The following is a 13,558-nucleotide window of genomic DNA, read 5'->3' as shown; positions in this document are numbered from 1 at the left end:
GTGCTGTTGCCATACCAGGCAGTGATGCAGCCAGTCAGGATGCTCTCTACAGTGCTGGTGTAAAACAGTGCGAGAATGCGGGATTCATTCCAAACTTCTTCAGCCATCTCAGGAAGAAGAGGCGCTCTGTGTGGCCGGACCATGTGAGTTCCTCAGTGATGTGGACACCAAGGAACTCGCTGCTGACCCTCTCCATCGGTGTGTTATCTGGCTTTTCTCCTGAAGTCCACCACAAGCTCTTTGGTCTTGCTGACGCTGAGGGAGAGGTTGTGCTCCTGGCACCAGCGTGTCAGTGTGTGCGCCTCCTCTCTGTAGGCTGTTTCATCATTGTCACTGATCAGGCCTACCACCATCGTATCATCGGCAAACTTGATGATGCCGTTGGAGCTATGTGTTGCCACACAGTCATGTGTGTACAGGGAATACAGGAGAGGGTTGAGAACACAGCCCTGTGGGGCTCCAGTGTTGAGGGTCAGTGATGAGGTGATGTTGATGCCCATTCTGACCACCTGGCGTCTGCCTGATAGGAAGACCTGGATCCAGCTGCACAGCGAGCTGTTCAAGCCCAGAGCCCAGAGTTTCACATCAAGCTTGGAGGACACTATGGTGTTGAATGCTGAGCTGTAGTCCACAAACAGCATTCTCACATATGTGTTCCTTTTTTCCAAGTGGGAAAGAGCAGTGTGTATTGTAAATGCAATGGCATCATCAGTGGAGCTGTTGCTTCTATAAGCAAACTGTAGTTGGTCCAGGGAGGCAGGCAGTATAGAGCAGATGTGGTCTCTGATAAGCTTCTCAAAGCACTTGCTGATGATGGGAGGTAGGGCAACAGGACACCAGTCATTTAGGCAAGTTATCTTTGACTGTTTTGGTATGGGCACAATGGTGGATGTCTTAAAGCATGTGGGAACCACAGACAGGGAGAGGGAGAGATTGAAAATGTCCATAAAAACACCCACTAGTTGATCCGCGCATGCTCTGAGAGCACGGCCTGGAGTCCCGTCTGGACCCGCAGCTTTGCAAATATTCACCCGTTTGAGAGATCAGGTTACATCCGCTACATAGACAGTAAGTGAACTAACCTCTGCTGTGTTGTTTTCCTCAAAACGAGCATAAAATGTGTTTAGCTTGTCCAGAAGTGAGGCGGTGGTGTTCACAGCGGAGTGTTTAGTCGCTTTGAAGTCTGTGATGTAAATTCCCTGCCACATACTTCTTGCATTGGTGGTGTTGAACTGTACTTCCACTTTGTTTTTGTATTGGTGTTTGGCTGCTTTGGTTGTTTTGCAGAGAGTATAACTGGCATGTTTATACTCCTCAGTGTTCCCAGAATTAAAAGCGGAGGTCCGCGCATTAAGTGCCGCATGAACATCGCTATTAATCCACGGTTTCTGGTTAGGGTAGATCCGTATTGTGTTGGTCGGCACTACATCATCTATGCACTTCCAGATTAAATGCGTTACAGAATCTGTGTAGTCCTCAATGTTGTCATCAGAGGTGGACCGGAACATCTCCCAGTCCACATGATCAAAACAGTCCTGTAGCACAGAATCTGATTGGTGATCCGACAGTGCTTCCTGTTTCAGTTTCTGCCTGTAAGCGGGCAGAACAGAAGAGTGGTCCGATTTGCCAAAAGGTGGGCAGAGGAGGGATTTGTAAGCATCCCGGAAGGGAAAGTAGCAGTGATCTAAAACCCATTCCCCCCGTGTGCTACATGTGACGTGTTGGTAGTATTTAGGAGAGATTGTCCTGAGATTGGCTTTGTTAAATTCCTCTGTAACAATGAATGCGGCCTCAGGGTGCATGATTTCCTGCTCACTTATACTCCATACAGCCTAAGTGCTTGCTCTGTGTTGGCTTGTGGAGGAATGTACACGGCTGTGATAATGACCGCCGTGAATTCCCTTGGTAACCACAATGGTTGACACAGCAGCGTGAGGTATTCCAGATCAGGGGAGCAAAAAGACTTGATAGTGTGTACGTTCCATCGATCACACCATGATTTGTCGATCATAAAACATACGCCCCCTCCTCTGCTTTTCCCCGAAAGATCTTTTGTTCCGTCCGCGCGACGCACGGAGAACCCCGTAGGCTCAATTGCTGAGTCTGGAACCTAAGCAGACGTCCAAGTTTCTGTAAGGTAGATAATGCACCAGTCTCACATCTCTCGTTGGTAGGAGATTCGTGCCCTAAGTTTGCAGAGCTTGTTGTCCCAGAGACTGGACATTCGGCAGAAGAATGCTGGGTAGTGGAGGTTGATTGGCGCAGCGTCTAACCCAGACAAGGACACTGGCTCTCCTTCCCTTTCCGCGTAATCCGAACAAAGGGCTCCGCTGCTGTGTTTGTAAGCAGTGCGTTATCGGCATTGTGGAACTCAAAGCTTGGTTTCTGATGTGTGAATGAAAAGCCAATGTCCAGAATAGTTTGTCTGTCATATACAATAACACTGATGACTTCTAACACTAAAATAACATGAACGAAGAACATTAAAAACAAAAAACTGCTAAGTTGTGTTGGAGCTCGCAACATGGCTGCCATCCTCGGCAAACAACCCCAACTTCCTACTATGAAAAGTGCAATGGAACACCACTTGAAGTCGGAATTCCAACTGGGAATCTCGTGCAGAAATGTTCAGCTCCGATTTCGATGAGCCACAGGTGCGTGACGTCAGACAAACATGTCACACTCAGGGAGATATACAAAGTAAGTGATAAACATTCACATTTATTAAGTAATATCGATACATGAGTCAAAGTTCCTACACTACATGATATTAAAGCTTGTATAACAAATGCCAGCAGAAACAGGTGTATAAAACATGGTATATTATACTCTCTTTTGATAATCGGAGATCAGAGATATCAAGTAGGAATATCCCGCATCTGACTTGAATGGAATGCAGCATTAGTATTCCTACTTGATATCTCAATCTCCGACCATAAAGGCAATCCACTGCCAGATGTTTGGAAGATGATGTGTAAGGTAAGGTTGCTCCGATCGATTGGCTGCCAATCGTTATCGGCCGATAATCGTTTTAAATAGTTTGATCGGTGGTCTCCATAAAGGCCGATCAGAAGAGTGATCAAATTATGCAAAACTCGCGAGACAATTTTTCTATGCGCAGCTAAAATGGCTTCACTATATTCAGCAGTCTGGCAGTTCTACCAGGTGTCTGAAAAAGACAATTTGCAATGTGTGTGCCAAGGAAATACCACGAGATGGAAAGCACCAAAAACATTTCAACACCACCAACCTCATCAGACATTTGAAGGTTAGTCACATAAAGGAATATGAGCAGTTTTCAAAGCTTGCTAGCACTAAGGCAGAGAGAGAGCAGGACCGTTTAGCAGTTCAGGCGCCACTCACTCAGCTGTCGGTAACAGAGATATTGCAACAACATCAACCCTACAGTAATAGAACAGCAAGAAATAAAAGAAATATCAGCCAAAATAATGGAATTCATATGCTTTGATCACCAGCCGCTGTCTATTGTGGAAGACGAAGGGTTCCGGTGACTCATGTCCTACTTGGATTCACACTACACTCTGCCAGGGCGTAAATATTTCACTGATGTATGCCTGCCGCAGTTATACCAAACAGTGTTTACACATGTCGACAGCCTTACGAAGGACAAACATCACATCAATCAGTTTCACAAGAGGGATAATGCCAAGAACATTGTAAAGGCCATGAGGGATGCGATCAACCCAGCCTGCCGTGCATGGCTCATACACTCCAGCTCGCCGTGGCCAAGGGAGCATCGGTGATATAATAGCCTCTGGAAGACACATCGGTCATTTCAAACACTCCCAGTTTGCCTACTCCTGACTTCAAAGTATTCAGAAACAACTTGGCCAGCCTATTAAGAGGCTACAGCAAGATGTACCTACCAGGTAGAACAGTACTTTATTTATGCTACAGAGTCTGCTGGAACAGAAACGTGCCCTGTGTGCTTATGGAGCTGACTATGACTTGCCTTCCATGTTCACCGGCAGCCAATGGAAATTGGTGGAAAATATGATTTCTCTACTCACCCCATTTGAAGAGCTCATGCAACAGATCAGCTCATCAACCATATCGGCTGCAGATGTTATACCATCCATCAGAGCTTTAACTCGTCTTCTTGAGAAAACAGCAGAGACTGACCATGGTGTAAAAACTTCGAAAGCCACGTTGTTGGAAGCGGTCCAGAGCAGATTCAGTGACATTGAATCTATGTATGCTGAGTTGTTGGATGAAGATGGGGAACATGGTGGCGGTGACATCAGCAGCTCAACATCATTGCAGATGAACCTCTACCTATCGGAGCCAGTTATCCCATGGAGCGGACAGTCGCTTGTTTTTTGGCAGGACAATAAAAGCCGTTTTCCCGCTCTCACACAAGCAGCACGAGCATACCTCTGTGTACCGTGCACAAGTGTAGATAGCGAGTGACTTTTTAGCACAGCAGGGAATATTGTAGATGAGAAGAGGAACAAGCTGTCTGCCAAAAATGTGGAGATGCTTATATTTACAAAGAAAAATCTGCCATTGATGCTTAAGAAGTAAGCTTTGGGAGATATGAATCTACTAATCTCTATCCCCCCTCTCTCTTTCTCTACCCCACTTTCCCTCTCTCTACTCCTCTCTAAAAGCCAACAAAAACTGCCTGAGCTTTCCAGAACAAAAAGCGGCTACTCCAGAGTTTATCATTGACTCATGATGCAAAAGCCGTCATGACAGTGCAGCTGTGGTTCTGTTAGTGTCAGCTGCGTTTCTTGACATCCCAAAAGATGTGAACTTACAATGGGCCTGGCTTGTTAGGCCTGCCCTGAGAAGTGAGATAAAGTGACATATAGATAGATAGACACAGATATGGAGGTACAAGATTTTTTTTTTCTTGCTGTGCACTTTATTGCCCTAAATAAATCTCCTAAATGCAGAAAAAAATTGAGGGCTGACTGACTTGAATCAATATTTTGGCTATAGCCTTTTTTGTTGCAGTTTTTATAGTCTTAAGTTAAAGTAAATTTATAAAGACTCTGTTCTGTTTTTGTAATATAATCCACAGGAAAGCTATATTTGTTAAGCTCTAGGCTTTTCTCAATAACCCAGCATAGACTGCTATGGTTTAAGTTATGTCTCTAAGAGAGTGTTTCTAAGAGAGGGAGTGGAATATGTTGCACATGTTTCCTGCCAATAAATAAACAGTTGTCAATACATGACCCTTTATCATCTCTTAATTTTAGTACTTAATATACATTGTTGTTAAGAATAGTTAAATAAAGAAATAATGCTACATGATAAATAGAAGGCTTCAAATTGACCCTGTGGTCGGTATCGGCCGATACTGCTTCCAGCGATCAGTGATCGGCCCCAAAATCCTGATCGGAGCACCTTAGTGCAAGGAAACAAAACTGCAATGCTCCTGTTAGTTTAGCAGGTGTTTGACTGTAACCAGAGACGTCTCCTAGCAACCCAACTCTTAAACAATGCTGCAATGCTAGCATTTGTGCTACAGGTGTACAATTATCAAAAGAGTTTAATTTACTGTGTTTTACACACGTGTTTCTGCAGGCGTTTGTAAAACAAGCTTTAATATCATGTAGTGTAAGAACTTATTTATCGATATTATTTGATAAAACTGAATGCTTATCACTTACTTTGTATATCTCAGAGTGCCGACATGTTTGTGTGACGTCACAAACCTGCATCACGGAGAAATCTTAGTTGAAAATTTCCGCACGAGTTTGCCAGTTGGAATTCCGACTTCAAGTGGCGTTCTATTGCACTTTTCCTAGTAGGAAGTTGGAAAATCCGATTTTCTGAGCTGAATGGAACACAGCATTAATGTCGGAAGGGCAACAGTTCCTCAGACAGGATTGGTCAAAAGTGCTTTTAAAGGGGTAGTCCTCCCAAAAATTTTAATTCAATCATTGTTCACATACTCACCCCTGTGTTGTTATAACCCAATATGACTTTCTTTTTCTTAAGACAAAGGAATTGTGAAAACAATGTGCACAGTGATGTCAAACAGTGGCAGTTTATGGTGACCACATCTTCAAGCTTCAAAAGGATGCAAAAGTATAATTCAAAAGTCTAATAAATTAACCCGTGAGACTCATGATTGTTATGAAAACATATGATAAGGTTTGGTGCGAAACAAACCTAAGTCTACTGTATTATTTAGTAAAACTGTTGACCGACCGTTGCTCTTCTCTGCACGTTCATGAGACTGCACGAGATCAGTAGTTCATGCAGCCCGCTGGTGAAATGGGGCGTTCAAGCGAAAACGTATTTTGTTTATCTAAAAACAGGTCCGCCACAGCAACACTAAAGAACAGAACACAGCTGCACACAAACCAGAAAACCGAACTAACAAAACATTTCTGAAGAGTCTGTAGTCCAAGAATAGATGCATTTATATGCCCAGCCTAATTTTTTTTTTAACTGGAATATTTAATCAAACAGAGATAGACTAGGCAGGAATGTCTGTCACTCCATTCTGAACCTCCGGCTGAAGAGAGCAATACCTCAGCGAAACATTCGGTAGGTGTGATATTCTCGACCAAAATCAAAAAGCAAAAGTAGTTTGTAACCGTCTCATGATATGCTGGCTTCAATATACTGTTATGAGAAAGTTTTTGGACCGGTACCAGTTCACAGTGGGCAGGGTTACCCAGCGCAATGCCAAAAATAGAAACCAAGCCTCACAGCCTTGTTTTCATTCCCATTATAAATCAAAGATGGCGCCAGCGTGAACAAGGTCTATGACAGAATGTACTGTCGCTCGTCATGACTTGTTAATACAAAAACTCTAATTAACATAGAAAATATACCTTTTATCATGTGTCGTTTGCCATCAGGTTAGGAACCGGTTTGACTGAGGCTGCCTTCAGCCTCCTCTGTCTATGGCTGTGTCCAAAAACTGGAAAATGCTGCCTTCGTTGGCTGTATACAGAGGTATGATGAAAATAAGGTGCTCTTCAAACTTTCCTGAGACCAGGGGCCGGTTGCACCAGCTATACATATGTTAAAACTTAGCCTATTTGTGGCGTAAATGGGCACTAAGTCACAATTTACGCACTACTAAATATTTGAGCGTTGCACCATTAAACTTAAGTAGAATGCAACCCTACGTACAAACTAAATATTTACGGAAGCCTTCGACCAGGAGTAATGGATGGAATAAAAAAGCATACTGATATTTTATGACATCAATGAGCTCATGTTTTGCGTGACAGGCATCAATCCTTTTGACATACATTATGATGTTGACATTTACACTCACATTCACAAGAGAGAAAACAAAAACTTTGAAGCAGCTCTTCAGCATGAAACTGATCTAACGTGCAGTTTTCAGTGTGTCAAGTTTCAACATATTCAAAATATATATAGGATATTAAAATGAATAAATGTCTATTTTCCCAGCCTGTTGTATTAGTATTATTTATCACCCCTTATTTATTTTAGATACAGTTTCTATATATTGTTATTTACACAGGGCAAATATACTATTTATCAAATCTTCTTATATTACCTATCGTATTTTAATGGGGATATAATTTATTACAGATGACAGTTACCTGAGCAAACAAGGTTTGAACATCAAGCATAACACGATCAAACTGAAATTCACAGCTTTTTAACACTTCTGTGTACAAATTTGAAGGCTGCTTATTGGATAATACAGGTAATCGTCATATTATGTGACTACGCATTACTTTGAGAACGTAAGACCTACTAGTTAAGTCTTGCCTTAAGAACAGGTGGTGCAACCAAATTAAGCACTGACTTAGTCACAAACTAACTAGTAGTTACTAAGCCCTTAGTGTGAACTTTACGTCCCAACTTACGCACAGCTGGTTCAACCCCTACCCTGTTCTTTAGTTTTTCTGGGGCGGACCTGTTTTTAAATTTTTGGGTGAACTATCTCTTTAAGGCGGGGCTTAGCGAAGGGTCAATTTGAAGAACAAGCCATATCCCAGACATTTTAGCTAATTTTGAAATTCCGACCGGACGTATCCGAAAAAGAGAACATGTCCGAGAAAAAGAGGACGTATGCTCACCCAACCTTTAATGATTATATCTCCTCCAGCACCTCCATTGCCCCCGTCCGGACCGCCCCACTCTTTCCTAGGCTCACTGTGGAACGTGGAGGCGCCGTCACCCCCTGATCCCGCTATAAGCCTCACCCGGCGATGATCCACAAAATACCGGCTCTGCGAGGAGACACAGGGCAAGAGATCAGTGTCAACTCTCTCTCTCTCTCTCTCTCTCTCTCTCTCTCTCTCTCTCTCTCTCTCTGTGTGTGTGTCGCACAAACCATTTTCTTCTCTGTTGTTGTCGTGTGTTTGTGTCTGTGGAGCATCACAGTCCTGCTGCACAGATTCACGAGCCTCATGATGCCCTTTAACTAGAAATATTATTGATTGTATGACGACTGATTGACAGAAATATGACCTAATTGTAAATATGATTAACGCCGCTGATTTTTGTGGTTAAAACAGTTGAAAATAGTATGAGCGTTGGGTTTTATTTCACCTTATCAGCGTGTATAAATACATAAAAGAAAACGTAAACAATTAGGCTAACTAAAATAAACTAATCTCTGAATCAGTACCGCTGTGCTAAACTGAAATGGCATTTAATGGTCGTTTCTCTTTATGTCATCATACACACGCGCGTAGGTACGGCAGCCGCAGAGGCTCAACAATATAAATTCTTCTTCCGTATTTTATGGCGGGTGGACCACCTTTGATGTATATCGCCACCTGAAGGGCTAGTGCAATCCGCATGGAAAATGTATTCTACCGTAACTCTGCTCTATAATATTAATGTGGAGATGTGATACTGTGCTCCAAAAATAAATAAATGACGATCCCCTCCAAATGAGGTCAACGCCGCTGCGTGTTCTGCCCCATTACCCAGGCTAGACCTTAACACCTCTGGTTGTTCATCAGTACTATGTGGATACACATACAACTTTTAATATGTCATCCCTAATCTACTCTTAACATGAGTTTGTATATTGTCATCACTGACCCAACTGAACCCTGAAATTGCCCTCATCAGATTAATAATTTTCTTACTTTTGGTTTGTACTAATGTGTTCTCCAGATATAACTATTTTCAAACCACAGCCCCAGTTATTTAAAAACACTTACCCTTTCTCATGAGCTCACATACAAGAAGAACTTAATCTCTTTTGATAGTATAGACCTATTTTTCTTTGAGAAACATATACTACAAGATTTAATTATTGACATTGTAAAACCCCATTTAAGCAACCATTTCTCCAGTCAACGATGCTTTTTGAAGAGCAGCACTAACATACAGTATTTTATATTCCTTCTTCTTTTCCACACAGCCCCATCATCAGCATATAAAGCAGCCCCTATACCAGGTCCCACATTATCATATATATAATTTATCATTATACAGGTATTTAATGGCATCAGGCTGATAACGCTATACCCTGCAGTACCCCACAGCCTACATCATATGATGATCTTACTTTAACTTTTAAAGATCTGCCTGATAGGAACTGGTATGATCCAAATATACAGTCTTCCACCACACATTGCATAATTTAATGAGTAAGCCTTCTCTACGCACTGCATCATATGCTTTTTCTACGTCGAAGTGTACTGCAGCCAGCCATCATTTCCTTATTAGCCATAGCCTTTTCAATTTCATTGATGAATTTTGTAAGTGCATCTGTTGTTGATCTTCCCTTCCTAAAACCACACTGACGATAACCAAGTAAACCTCTACTCTCTAGAAAAAAAAAAGGATAGTCTACATACAATCATTTTCTCCGTAAGTTTGCATAGATTTGACATAAGTGTGAAAGGTCTGTTGCAGGGCCTTGGGAAGATGATTTAAGTTGGGGTGCTGTAGCGGGAGGTGCATTTTTGTGTATACATGGGTTTTTAAGGGCAAGAATAGCATTCTGAAATGCTATACTTCTCACCACAATTGTATAGAGCGGTTATCTGAGTTACCGTAGACTTTGACAGTTCTGACCAGTCTGGCCATTATCTGTTGACCTCTCTCATCAACAGGTGTTTCCGTCCACAGAACTGCCACTCACTGGATGTTTCTGGTTTTTGGCACCATTTGGAGTAAACTCTAGAGACTGTTGTGTATGAAAATCCCAGGAGATCAGCAGTTACAGAAATACTCAAACCAGCCCGTCTGGCACCAACAATCATCCATGCGATTATCTAATCAGCCAATTGTGTGGCAGCAGTGGAGTGCATAAAATCAGGCAGATATGGATCAGGAGCTTCAGTTAACATTCACTTTAACCATTAGAATGGGGAAAATTTTTTATCTCAGGGATTTGGACCATGGCATGATTGTTGGTGCCAGACTGCTGATCTCCTGGTATTTTCACGCACAACAGTCTCTAGAATTTACTCAGAATGGTGCCAAAAACATCCAGTGAGCGGCAGTTCTGTGGAAGGAAATGCGTTGTTGATGAGAGAGATCAACAGAGAATGGCCAGACTGGTTCGAACAGACAGTTTAACTAAGTCTACGGTAACTCAGATAACCGCTCTGTACAACTGTGGTGAGAAGAATAGCATCTCAGAATGCTATTCTGAGATGTGGGTTGACGCTGTTTTGGTAGCTCAAGGGGACCTACAAAATATTAGACAGGTGGTTTTATAGTTACCACTGAGATTATCAATGTTACTGCAAGGTTCTTCAACAGGGGGTCCGTAAATTACTGTTTGATCCACCACCGGCACTCGTAATAATCACTCGCACGCGAGTGAGAGACGGTACCGCCGCTCCCTATACACATATTACGCAGTCTGCATAGGGCACCAACTCCATGGGGAGCACCAGAAACATCACCGGCTGCCCTTACTCGCACGTTATTCAAGGACCCGGTAGTAGTCGCGGAACACAAATGATCACATCGTGCTCGCACTTGATCCTCACACTTGCACGTCCCTGGCGAGAGAGGAGTATGTATTTTAGTCCATCCACATTCTGAAGCCCCTCGAACCTGCATGCCAAATCTTCCTCTTGCAGTAATCCTTCTTCATATTTATTTTATTTTGATATGAACTAAATGGAACACCGAACATTGTTAAAGTTTGACAAAATTAGCCCATCGGCCATGCTCATTACGAGCCGCTCATAACGCAACGTATATCATGTTAAGCAGCGCTGCAGTAGAGGGTTCCTTAAGTAAACGCATCTGCTATGCTTTTTTATGTGGTATACGAATGTCAGCCTACAGTTTCTTGTATTATTAGTTGCTTTTTGCTTTCAGAACAATAGCCTATACTTACTTAATATACAGTATAGACCTATGTATATGTAATATGTCTAAATATATAGTTACCACTGAGATTATCAAGCTGCCATAGGCTACACTGACGGTGACTGTCAAATCAACATAATTAAAGGTGCACACAGTCATTTTGTCCTCATTACAACATTTTCCTTCTACGGAAATTAACTGTAATTTTGAAACTTATGTATAAAATTGATCACTAACATGAGATGAAGACTCCAGGTATAGGCCTATCAGTAACCTTATAAAAGTTTTTTTATTCTGCATGGACAGTCTGTCTTTCTGTATGTCTGTATGTTTATCTGTCTATTGTTTTCTTTTCTTTTTTCTTTTTTTTTTGTTTTTTTTGGAGGGGGTATGGCACAGTGATTAAAAAGGAAAATTAAAAATAGCACTTCATGTCAAAAAGGTTGCAGACCTCTGCTATATTTAATTTAATAATTATTTTAATGGATTTGCAATGTTAACATCATAAAATATGTACATACAATAATATGGTACCATACACTTTTTTTATAGGCATAAAATGCAACACTCAATTTTCAGACAATATGCAACGGGGTCCCTGCTCTGTCTCTCTACATACCAAGGGGTCCTTGGCCTGAAAATGGTTGAGGACCCCTGTGTTACTGCAACAATCACAATTAATGAACGAGTGCAGTCGTTCTATTTTTCTGAGATGTATTCTTGACTGTACAACAGGTAATAGGCAACAAGTCACAAAGCTAATGAACAATTCTCTCTCAAAATATTTCCCTCACTTCTATGGCATCCCTTTAGGCTTAAAAATATGACTTTGCATCACGCACTCATCTCACTGAATGTCATGTCTGCGTCTCTTAAACGTGACGTCTGCGTGTATACAATATTATAGTGCCACAATATTTTTTGTGTGTCCTAAGAATGACCCCATACATATATGTCCCAAATTTGGTGACAATATCTGATTCTGTTCAAGAGTTTTAACCGTTTTAGTAAAAGTGGCCACGCCCATTATGTACGTTTTGGCATACTGTTTTAAGAAGAATCAATATTTCAAAATTGCTTTGATACCTTTTCATTTTAGGACTCCAGAGAATCTTTCTGCACTGGTTTGGTTCCGATCAGGTGAACGGCCTAGGACTAGTTCAAAAAAGTATTTTATTTAAATAATCTCAAGTATTTATTGAATGTTTTATTTCACACCAATGGTACTTAGGTAAACTTGTTCAGAATGAGGAGATCTACAATATGGTATAATATGGTTTCTTTTTTAAACACAGCATTATGTACAATGATTTACACACATGTTAAACGCGATAGCACCTCCCAGTGGCCTTTTTTTTCTAATTCTGCACAGACCTCTTGGGCCAAGAGACAAATAGGCCTACCAGGTTTCGTTTCAAAGACCTGCATTCAAAAGTCAATCGGACCAACGGTTCAATAGTTAGAGCCATTTTTAGTTTTTTAATTATTATAGTGCCACCAAGAGGCAAAAATGTGAAATAATTTTGGTGTGTCCTCAGAATGAGCCCATACATGCCTGTACCAAACTTGGTGATAATACCTCAATCCGTTCAAAAGTTAAAACCATTTTAGTAAAATGGACACACCCACTATGAACGTTTTGGCGTACCGTTTGACGATAAATCAGCATTTCAAAATTCCTTTGATAACTTTTGATATTGAGACTGTACTGAATCATTCTGAACTGGCTTGGTTCCGATTGGGCAAACGGCCTAGGAAGAGTTAGTTTTGAATTGTTTTAAATAATCCAAAAGAGCGGGAAAACGAAGGGGCGGAGCAAAAATTTGACAGTTGCAAAACCCTTTGTCATGGCATAAGGAAACACAGGAAAAAACTATTTTGTTTTTAGCCCTTACGATTCAAGAATTATGGCCCAAAATGTGATTTTTGTTTTTTTTTGTACACAATAGCGCCACCTAGTGTCCGATGGATGTGTCTGTACGCCTGAGTAGTGGGGACGATTTGGAACCATTCTGCCAATTCTGAGGTCTCTATGACCTACGATCTCTGATGCCCAGAGCAGAGGCATAAGAAATTTTTTTTTTTAATATTAAAATGCCACCAAGAGGTGGAGATGCACAATTGTTTTTGTGTGTCCTTAGAATGACTCCATACATACACTATATTGCCAAAAGTATTCGCTCATCTGCCTTTAGACACATATGAAATTAAGTGACATCCCATTCTTAATCCATAGGGTTTAATATGACGTCGGCCCACCCTTTGCAGCTATAACAGCTTCAACTCTTCTGGGAAGGCT

The 13,558-nt window shown here is 41.5% G+C and overlaps 1 protein-coding gene across 2 annotated transcripts in view; it reads right to left on the bottom strand.

Annotated features, from left to right (window-relative positions):
• Nucleotides 1–8,672, bottom strand: part of mtg2 (mitochondrial ribosome-associated GTPase 2) — a 67,991-nt gene extending 59,319 nt beyond the window's left edge. The window contains exons 1-2 of one of the 2 annotated variants that reach the window (XM_051660451.1): nt 8,303–8,672; nt 8,051–8,198 (exon numbers count right to left, since the gene is read on the bottom strand). In XM_051660451.1, coding sequence (XP_051516411.1) covers nt 8,051–8,198; nt 8,303–8,380 — 226 coding nt within the window. In that variant the 5' untranslated portion in view covers nt 8,381–8,672. The remainder of the gene's footprint in view (nt 1–8,050; nt 8,199–8,302) is intronic. The other variant, XM_051660453.1, reaches the window with a different exon arrangement.
• Between the last annotated feature and the right edge of the window lie 4,886 nt (nt 8,673–13,558).

This window comes from Myxocyprinus asiaticus, chromosome 28 (genome assembly GCF_019703515.2).
Source record: "Myxocyprinus asiaticus isolate MX2 ecotype Aquarium Trade chromosome 28, UBuf_Myxa_2, whole genome shotgun sequence".
Classification (NCBI taxonomy): Eukaryota; Metazoa; Chordata; class Actinopteri; order Cypriniformes; family Catostomidae; genus Myxocyprinus; species Myxocyprinus asiaticus.
Note: the sequence above shows the minus strand (reverse complement) of the source record. Positions and strands in the feature narration are given on the sequence as shown.